Below are 10,832 nucleotides of genomic sequence, written 5' to 3'. Positions count from 1 at the left end.
TCTGAAGTTGAGTAAAGCCAGAGAACGACGTGACGAAGCTGCAGGTCTCCCAGGGGCAGAGTGCTGTCCCCCAGCATCTTACAGTAGAAGCACATCCCAGCACCTTTGACTAGGTTCTTGGCTCCCTCCGTCTTTGATCTTCTCTTCCTATTATTTTTATTGTTAAGACTTAATCTCTTTAGCTTAAGGCTCATAGCAAAATTGAGGGGGAGGTACAGAGATTTCCCACATACACCTTATCCCTTCCCACTATCACCGTCCCCCACCAGAGCGGCACATTTGTTACAACGGATAAACCCACATGACACATCATCATCATCGCCTGAGGTCCACAGTTCACACTGGGGTTCACTCTTGGTGTCTGAGTAAAGCTATGACCACATGATCCACCATACGGGATCCTATAGAGAGTATCGTCACTCCCGTAAAAATCCTCTGTGCTCTGCCCATTCGTCACCTCCACCCCAACTCCTGAAAATCTTTTCACTGACTCTATAGTTTTGTTTTTACCAGAGCATCATATACTGGGATCATACAGTAAAGAGCCTAGTCAGATTGGCCTCTTTCACTTAGTAATATGCTTTCATCCTTGTCTTTTCTTGGGCTAACCGCTCATTTCTTTTTAGTGCTGAAGAGAACCATTGCCTGGATGTACCAGTTTATCTATCAACTCACCTGTGGAAGGTCACAGTACTTCCGAGTTCTAGCAATAGTGGATAAAGCTGCCTCGATCATCCACGTGCGAGCTTTTGTGTGGATGTGGTTTTAACTCCTTTGGGTAAATACCGAGGTGTATGATTACTGGATTGTATGGTAAGACATGTGCTAAGACATATACTTGTATGTTTAGTTTTACCGGAAAGACCAAAACTGTCTCATGAAGTGACTAGTCCTGCTTGCATGCCCATTGGCAATGAAGGAAAGTTCCCATTGCTCAGGAGCCTTGCCAGAACTGGCATTGTCAGTGTTTCAGATCTGGGCCATTCCAATGGGTGTGTAGTAGTATCTCATTGTTGCTTTAATTAAATTTCCCTTATGACATGATACAGAGCATCCTTTCATTTGCTTATTCGCCATCTATATATCTTCTTGGTGAGGTGTCTGTTAAGGTCTTTGGCCTAATTTCTTTTTTTAAAAATATTTTATTTATTTATTTGACAGAGATCACAAGTAGGCAGGGAGGCAGGCAGAGAGAGAGAGAAGGGAAGCAGGCTCCCCGCTGAGCAGAGAGCCCGATGTGGGGCTTGATCCCAGGACCCTGGGATCATGACCTGAGCCGAAGGCAGAGGCTTTAACCCACTGAGCCACCCAGGCACCCCTGGCCTAATTTCTAATAAAGCTATTTATTTTCTTATTGTCAAATTCGAGGAATTTTTTGTATATTTTGGAGATGAGACCTTTACCAAACATGTCTTTCACAGAATCGTCTCCCTGTCTCGGCTTGTCTTCTCATTCCCTTGGCATTATCTTTCATAGAGCGGAAATTGTTGATTTCAATAAAACCTGGCTCATGAATTATTTCTCTCATGGGTCATGACTTTGATGTAATATCTAAAAAGTCATCAACACACTCAAGTCATATCTATTTTCTCCTATGTTACCTTCTGAGAGTTTTATAGTTTTGTGTTTTACATTTCAGTGTGTGATCCACTTTGAGTTTTCATGAAAGATATAAAGTCTGTGTCTACATTCAACATCTTCTTTCATTTTTTTCTTTTTGTTTCAATTTTTCATTTTCAATTTTTTCGTTTCAATTTTTCATCCAATTGTCCCAGGACCATTTGTGGAAAAGACTACCTTTGGTTCTCTTTCCTGTCTTGGCTCCTTTGTCAAAGATCAGCTGACTATATTTATGGAAACCTATTTCCATATTGTCTATTCTGTTTGTGTAATCTATCTGTCTAGTCTTTCAGCAGTACTATAAGGTCTTGATCACTGTAGCTTTATAGGAAGCTTGAAGGTAGGTGGTGTCAGTCTTCCAACTTTGGTCTTCAGTATTGTGCATTATTTACCTTCTGTCACTTGTTGATATTTGTACTAGTCGTGCAAAACCAATGGTAAGTAAAATCATACATGATCTGATTGAGGTAGCAGTACCACACTGTTCTTACCCTCATTGTGTGCTTGCTTTACTGCCACGCTTAAAGTACTTTTGTCAACTACCAATTTCACTTAGAAAGATCTGGATGAAACAGGACAAATCATGAACACCATTAAGTACTGACCCTTTAGTAGACACCTTTTTTCTATCTTCAGGGTGCTAACAGGAGAATTACACTTCAGGCACCTCTGTGGTGTGCCAGACTAGGATGGGTGTCAGTTTCAAGAGAAAAGCACTTGTGTGATTGTCTGGATCGCAAAGAGAACTCCTTGCTTCCCATGGAATACGGTTTTTATTTGAGAGAATAAGTGACAGAAAAACTATGGTTGCTGAGACTGAAGAAGTATTTGGCAGTCATTGTCACAAAAACAAAGCGAGCTTGTCGCCCCAAATAAAACAGCTGATGGTGTTTGCAGCCAATGCTAAAATTTGAGCTCTCAAGCCGTTGATGAGCTCAGAAGTGATCTTAATAGAATTTGCTGCCATACAGGGAATGGTGTCAACATTTAGATAATTTGCATAACTCAGTGAGATATATCAAAAATCTTATTCCTAAAAGTAGAAGCTTGGTACAAGCACTCAGAAGACCTTGACTTAAATCCAGGGACTGCCATTTCCTTGCTACTTCAGCTCCATTGCCTCATGTGAAAATAATGAGTTTCCTCTGTTTCCTCATCTGTAAAGTGGGCATCGTAGCTACCTCGCAGAGTTGCATAAAGACTGAATAAATAATATATAGTAATAAATATTAATGTATACTCATAAGAATATATAAACATATATTATATAGGCAATATATAAATATATAAAACAAAGGCTTGGCACATGGCAAATATTGTACAAGAAGTTTGTTCTTGTAGTGATTATCACTGTTATCTTTGTCATCATTTTAGGTGGAAGGACCCTGATATCACCTTTCTCTATAGCATAGGACTTCAGAGCAAAGGTTCCAGGAATAGATATTGCTGGTTCAGATCCTAGCACCACTTACTAGTTAGTGATCTTGGGCAAAAGGATTTAATAATACAGTGACATCTTATGTAATTATTATCAGAAATAAATGAGATCATGCATATGAAATGCACAGCTCAGGACAGGATACATGACGTTAACTCATTTAGACTAGTAATAGGAGTTTGAGACATGTTTCTTGAATCGTGTAAAATCATATAACAATCTGATGATAAGAAGCCTTTCAGAAGGATTTATAGTTGTTTTTTTTTTTTTTTTTTTTTTCAAGCAATGATGTTGGCAAACCAGCTCTCTGGAAAAAAAAAAAAAAAAAGCTCTCAGTTATAACATCATCTAATTTCTGAGATGTAAATACTCCCACCATTGCCAATTTCAAGCTACCAAAATGAGATCACTGAATGCAGAATTGGAGAGAAATTCTCACGGTTGTCCCTTGCAAGCTGGCAAGAACCAGCTCTGACACACTACTACTTTCAAGTACACTTTTGAAAAGATATCATTTACTGAGGATCCCAGCTGCCAGGAAGTTACACAAGAGCAGAAAAGTCTAGGGAAACTGAGGTTCTGGAGACTTCGGAAATCTCTTTGATTTCTCACTAAATCCTTCAGAACTTGACCCATTTGTGCACTTATGAAAGCAATACAACTCCCTACAGGGTTTTAATAGTTGGAAAGGATTTGGGGGCATGAAACCTTATGATTGAAGAATTTGGTCTAAGATGTAATATAACCTGAAAATAAAAGACACATTCTGTATGATTTCATTTGGTAAAGAATAGAACCTTCCTTCCAGTATATTCTGTCCAACTATGAAATTTATTTAAAATCTTTTAGAAAAGAACAAGACATGTTTAAAAAAAAAAAAGTCAGAGGCTACTGGGCAGTAAACATACTTTGGTTCCAAAAGGGGAAATAATGAAGCAAGATTATATAGTGAGAGTAGAAAAAGCAAGATGAAGGGAAATCGCCCATGATAATAGGTGATGTTAGGCACTGTGCCTTTCAACATCGGTAACTGAAAAGTCACAGAAGTCAAAGATAAAAATACAAAAGACTCCCAGGCCCACAGACTGCCTGATGCTGTTGCTAGACTATTTATCCCTCTGTCCATTTCCTGTAAAAAATAAATTAAGTATAAATAAGGAGGTGAGGGAGCTGGTGTGTACTCAGGTGTGTTCATGGGTACATACTCAGAGAGGGCATGAGAATGGGGCCCAATGCCTTTCCTCTCCCGCACTCACTACACAAAACTCTCCTCCATGTTGCTACAGAGTAAGAAGGAGTCCACAAGCCGGGGCTGGACCAGCTGCTGGAAGTCAGAGTCCTGCAGGCCTTCAGGGCAGATCCCGGCCAGTCTCCGCAGCGCAGCCTAGCGGGAAACAGAAGAGGTGACACAGGTCAGACCAGGCTCTGCTCAGGTGCATGCATCCTCCTCCACTGCCCCGCGAAGTGCATTCCAGGAAGTGGCTCCTGTAGCAGTCATTTTGAGTCAATCATCACTTCGGTCAGCTGACACCGTTGTGATGTGGTCCTTTTGGCCATCTGGTGTCATGTGTACCTTGATCATTATGGTGGGTGTCATCTGACCGCTTTCGTGGTCTTAATAATGGTTCTGCCATCTTGGTTTTTCAATCAGCTTAGGAACTTGGTCGTTCTAAACATCTGTCATTAAAAAAAATCGGGTCCACTTGCTGACGTATTTAGGTTCAAGATTTGTTCATGCCAGGACCGTTACTAACAGGAGCATGAGTGGAACAATATCCTTGTTTCTGGATCCCTAGAGTATAGCAAGGGCTATTTATTGATCCATACATTCAGCAAGGTTCTGACAAAGCATTAAGGGATGGGAAAGAGGGAAAAGAAAGAGGAAGGAAGGTCATAAAACTGAAGGAGACTGAGGTTCTGAGCTGGGAAGAGAGGTACGGATGGATGATGCCACTGGCCAGGTCCCCCTGCGCTGGGCATTTCATTCTTCCTTGAGAGCTCTATCCTGTTTTAGGTCCCCGCACCCCTGCTCAGCTCTTCTCCATGACACAAAATTCCTCCCCACTTTTTCTGAGCCAGCGGATACATTTATCCTGTGGGCCTGGTCCACCGTCATCTCCTCTGGGAAGCCTTCCCCGATTCCTTGAAGCAGAGACAGTCCCTCCCTCCTCTCTGCAGCCTGGGTCCCTGGGTGGATCTCAAACTTCTCACCCTCGACTGCAACTGGTTTTGAGGGGTTTGTCTGCCACACTAGACTCTGAGCTCCTCAGAGAGAGAGACTCTGTTCTATTTTTCTCTGCATCTATAGCAGGTAAGACAGGGGTTGGCATAGGGCCCAATAAATGTCTGTTAGGGGGGGAAAAAAAAGAACAAACGAAATGCTTTAAACAGAGTTCTATTGCTAGAGCAGCCTGAAACTCCATGTGGGTTGTGCGCCTATCAGTCACCTGTAACAGTGCCTGCTAAGTGCTCAGTGAATTTTCACTCCTTCCCTCTTCTTGGACCTGTACACAGCAGGGAGCAAGGCGGGAGATTAAGCACCCCCCTCCTCACCGCCCTCCCCCGCCCCCCCACACAACCTGGGAAACAAAGAGAGGGGAATATCTGGAATGGCAGAAGCAGAAAAAAAAAAAAATTAGAAGAAGAAGAAGAAGAATACCAACACTACTCAGTATCTACACGTAGTATTTCATTTTAATCCCTATAGGTTACTACAAGGTAAGTATCATGATCTTCGGTTTGGAAATGAGGAGATAAAGGCTCTGTAAGGGAAAACGGCCTTCCTGAGATCCCACAGCAGTCCCACTTCAAGGCCCTCATACTCATCCACACAGGAAGACTAGTACAAGCCCAGGACAAGGGGTTATATTGAGCACAAGGCAGGCAGAGGCCCATTACCTACACCTATTGCTGAGAAATTACCAAGTTGGTAAAAAGAAAAGAAGGCTTAAGTTGGTTGTCAGACAAACAGATGCCACCATGTCCAAGGTAGATCAAGGAGAGGGGACCTATGTCTCTACGCACGTAAGCAGGGTCTGAAACACCAGTGGCAAGAAGTGGACTCCAGGAGACTATCCCTTTCTAGTGTGTCCTGCCTCTCCTGGGGTAGGAGTTCCCCTAAGAGCTATGGAGGCTGAACTCCGTGGCACTTCCTGATTCCTCTTGGCTCCAACCGGGAGAAATAACTCTATAACCCTTGGCTTGTCACAGAAAAAAAAATGGAACCTGAGATCTTCAGTAGAGGAGGCTCTGAGGCCACTGAGGTATTTTACATGATCGGGAGGAAAATAAAACAAAAGGGAGGGACCAAGAAAAAGAAATGGGGAGAAAATAGACTCATGAGGAAAGAGAATGAGTTAGAAGAAGAAAATAGACAGAGAAAAAGAGACAACAGAGAAATGGAACACGGAAGAAAGGTCAAAACAAAGAGGCAGAGATGAACTGGTGAAAGAAAAGAGATCAGGCATGAGAGGGAGATGGAAAGAGAGAGAGAAATGGTGACAAAAATAAAGAAAGTGTCCTGGGGATGGGGAGCTAATGGGACAGGACCAGGACGGAGGTAGGAGCAGGTGAGGAGCCAGAATGGGAGGGAAGGGAGGGAGTGGGAAGCAGGGAGAGGGTGGAGGGGATCCAAGAAGGAGTAAAGGGAAAGAAGGAGAGAGGAAAACCTCTGAGAGAGGCAAGCTCTAGAGGAGAGAAAAAGATAAAATGAGAGAGAAAGGGGTCAGGTGAGAGGGAGATAGAGAGAGAAGGAGAGAGAGGGAGGGGGAGAGAGAGAAAAACGGGGGGAGGGAAGGAGAGAAGGAGAGAGAGTGGGGGAAGGGGCAGAGAGAAAGAAGTTCCAGTAGCCTCCTGGCTGAGCCTGGAGCCCAGAGCAGGGCTTGATCTCACAACCCTGAGATCATGACCTGAGCTGAAATCAAGAGTTGAACGTTGAACCGACTGAGCCACCCAGGCACTCCCTGGCTTGTAGTTCTCTTTTTTTAGGGTGAGAGAGCAAGAGATGGGGGTAGAGAGAGAGAAAGAAAGAGAGAGAAGAGGTGATTAAAAAAAAGGGAGAAGAGGGGAGGGAAAGGGAACGAACTAGAAACAGACCTTGAAAAGCGCAAAGGCAAACAGACACCCTCATCTCCCCAGGGTCCCCAGGAAGCCTGTGCTACGGGAACCCAAACCAACTCAAAGCACCCCCTCCTCAGCATCCCAGAGCTCAAAGGACCCATCCCCCTTCTGAAGACTGTCTCTGGGCCCCTGCTTCCCTCGGAGGGTTAACAGCCAGTCATCCCAGGATCTCCTTCCCAGACAGTCTGAAAACACCCAAGCCCAGCAGCCCACTGGCAGCCGCCTCATTAAGGAAAAATCAATTCTGTTTGCGAGAGGCAATCTGCACTGCCACTTTCCCAGATGTGGGAGACAATAATTGAAATGTCCTCCTTCCACCTGAAGAGAGCAGTTGAAGCCTGGGAGAAGGCCATGGGGAAGGCAGGAGAGGTAGCCTCCGACTCCATCTGCCAGCCCAGCCACCCAGCTGCCCCCATCGCAGCAGCCAGGGGCCTACACTCAAATGTGGAGCCCCTTCTAGGAGCCCAATCAGCAACACCTGCCCATTCTGGGGCCTGGGATGGGAAGACAAGTCTAAACAGCCCTTGGCCAGGCAAGAAACAGTCCCCAAACCCAAGGTTCTATGGAGACACCAAGAGCCGGAAGAGGGCCCCAGCCCTAAGGAGGTTCCTGACTAGTTGGGGAGAAACACAAAAACCCACCAGGCGCTGAGGTAGCAAGACCAGGGCCATAAGACATGGGGGAGAAAACATGGCTGAAAACAAGGTCTGGCCATAATGTCAAGCCCTTCGGCATCAGGCAGGCCTAGGTTTGGATTCCAAGAACCTCCCTTTCTAACACCTGGTATCCTGGATCACATAACCTGCCTCCTACTAAAGAAAACAAAATCCCAGCCTGTAGGCCCGGGTGCACACTGTGTGTTCCCTGCCTCTGAGCCACAGATGGTTCCTGGGACACTTCACAGACTAGAGGAAGTCTCGTCTAAACCTTGAAGGGGCTGCTGGCAGAGGGAGAGAAAGGGCATCTGCTGAGGACAGGGGCCAGGGCAACGTCAGGGTGGCTCTCAGCACTCTGGCCTGGCCAAGCGGGACAGGGCCAGGAGGCAGTGGGAGGCTTTCTGACTCCGGCGGTGTGCTCCAGCCAGCCTGTGTAGGGCTGGAGATGGTAGGCCATCAATAAGGGGAATCATGGAAGGGCCCACTTCCGTGACAGAAGTGTCGTAACTGTAAAATTAGGGTTACCCCAGAAGCCACATGGAGGGTGGATTAGGAAGGGAGGAGCTCTCTTCAGCATCCCATGACCCACCCTCCAGGAAAAATGTAATCCCCTTTCCACCAGGAAGACCTTCGAGTGATTAAAGATGGTGGCCAAGCCCTTCTGCATGTTTTACTTCAAACTAAGTATGGCGATGGACAAGGAACTGTGACAGGCCCACATACTGCTTGGAGACTTATGGCTCCCCACTATTGCCTCGGGGCCTCATAGTGCTGGGCACTGTGGGCCCGCTGAGTTGTGGAGATAATGGCAGTTGGGGTCAATGATTGTGTTTGCCCCCCATTAGCTCTCTCCACTTGACTCCCTAAGCCAGACAGAATTAAGAAGTTCTGTGAACTTAGAGGGGAAAATTACATCGCTCCACCTACTAACCTCCAACAGAAAATTAGCATCTCCTTCAGTTGCCAGTGCTGCTAGACTGCGAAGTCTCAACAATTCCTGCAACTCATGAGCCAATAAAAGTCACAGAGTAACTCTTGTCGAAGGTACTGTCAGATACCATTTATGCTTACTGCTAGTCAAGATTATAATCCTCATTAGACCCATGCTTTCTCTTATTGAATGTGTTCATTAAAAGTACATATATTAATACATCATGTATAAATACTCTAATGATTATTTTAATAGAATTAGTCTCCTTAATCCTATATATTTTGGTTTATGCATTTAAAAATTATTCTTAGAAGGGATCTAGAAGCTCTACCAGATCACCAAAGGCACAAAACAGTTAAGGTTCTCCATGAACCAGAATCAAAACCTTATGAGAACAGAGATGTTTGTCTTTTCTTCCCTCCAAAGCTGTATCCCCATAGCTTAGAAGTGTACCTGGCACACAGAATCACTCAGTAAATATGTACTGAATAAGATTTATAAGCGCTTAGTGTCCTACTCAATGTCACACAGCTCATTAATGGCAAAACCAAGACAGGTGTGTCTTACTGCAATGCCCTCCTGTCTTCACAACATACAATGTCTATCAGGAGCTCCTAAAAATGAGATGAGCTTAGTCTAGAAAATAATGGGATGCAGAGCGGGCTTTACTGTGACCCAGCTCAAAGGTCTTCCAGATCCATTACTACCCCCATGTTCTTTGAGGACCAACCAAGAATCTGGCACTCCCTTCTGAAAGCCAAATGACCTGTTTATACATTGGTTTCCCTGCCCCCTCATGCTTCCAACTGGAGGCTGTTCTATTTTGGGATTTAGGATAGCTCCTGCATGGAGGAATGAAGAGAGACAAAACATGCACCCCCAGCTGGTACAGGGGATTCATTCATGGTGGCCTCAAGCAGCAAGGAGAAGTTGGGTGGGGACCTTGTGAGATGCACTTGTCTGGTTCAGGTTGAAGATCCCGGTGAATAACACTCTTTGTCTTGTCCTACTGCCTCCAGTCCTATTCCACAAAGGAGGGGGGAGCTACAGAACTGAAAGGGCTCCAGTAAACGGGCTCTGTCCAAGGGGATGGAAGGCTTTTCTCCCAGTGTCCCCTTTAGAACAGGCAGGAGACCTCCACACCCTAGCTCCTGTTGCTGCAAGCATCATGGTGTCACTGCCAGCTCCCAGCATTCCACCCGCCAGACACCCTGCTCTCTGTGTGCTCTTAAGACTCCTCAAAACCTCAAAGGTTCATGGTTCCTAAAAGCACAGGTTGGAGGGAGGGTTCCCATATGTATTACCCCATATCATTTTCTTCACAGTTGTTTTTAAGATTTATTTATTTGAGAGAGAGAGTGTGTGTGCATGAGCTGGGGGGAGGGGCAGAGGGAAAGGAAGACAAGTGGACTCCCCACTGAGCAGGGAGCCTGATGCAAGCTGGATCCCAAGACCCTAAGATCACGACCTGAGCTGAAACCAAGAGTCAGATGCCCTACTGACAGAGCCACCCAGGTGCCCCTTTTCTGTTCACAGTTTCGTGAATGAGTGAAACACCCTTATCACCATTTTGAAGAGAAAAATTGACTGCAGAGTAGTCTATGGCTTATGCAGGGCAACTGAGGCCTCAGCTGCTCTCCTGGCCCTGGCCTGCAGTTCCGAAAGCCTGGGGAGGAAGCCAGGGGACCTTGGAGAACTCACCAGACAGGCCACGAGCACAGCATCACTGCTGTTCCTCTCGGAGGGCGACCTGCAGAGCTCGATGAGGCGGGACATACCTGCGTGAGACACACATGAACGTCAAGCCCAGGAAGGGGACGGACCCGGCCAGGTCTGACCCAGAGATGCTCCCTCTCCCTCACGCCTTCTACGTGGGGCGCTGTAGAGGGAGGTGACTCCTGGGCCCCACCAGCTCACCAACCAGCTGGGGAATGGGAGCTGAACCGCCCTGGAGGAGCTTGTGGTGGAAACCTCCTGCTCCCTCGGGTAGGAGGAGACCCGGGTCAGGGCCCGCACTGAGCTCAGGAAGACTGCAACAGGGTATATGGGGGACCTCGGGGAGAGAACT

General features: G+C 45.9%; 1 protein-coding gene across 4 annotated transcripts in view; it reads right to left on the bottom strand.

Moving 5' to 3' along the window:
• Positions 1–3,870: 3,870 nt before the first annotated feature.
• Positions 3,871–10,832, bottom strand: part of INSC (INSC spindle orientation adaptor protein) — a 120,458-nt gene continuing 113,496 nt past the window's right edge. For all 4 annotated transcript variants that reach the window (XM_059137002.1, XM_059137026.1, XM_059137010.1 and 1 more), the window contains 2 exons: positions 10,466–10,542; positions 3,871–4,442 (listed from right to left, as the gene is read on the bottom strand). In XM_059137002.1, the coding sequence (XP_058992985.1) occupies positions 4,314–4,442; positions 10,466–10,542 (206 nt within the window). In that variant the 3' untranslated portion in view covers positions 3,871–4,313. The remainder of the gene's footprint in view (positions 4,443–10,465; positions 10,543–10,832) is intronic.

The sequence above is a fragment of the Mustela lutreola genome, chromosome 1 (assembly GCF_030435805.1).
Source record: "Mustela lutreola isolate mMusLut2 chromosome 1, mMusLut2.pri, whole genome shotgun sequence".
Taxonomy (NCBI): Eukaryota; Metazoa; Chordata; class Mammalia; order Carnivora; family Mustelidae; genus Mustela; species Mustela lutreola.
This window is presented reverse-complemented; position numbering and strand designations above follow the sequence as displayed.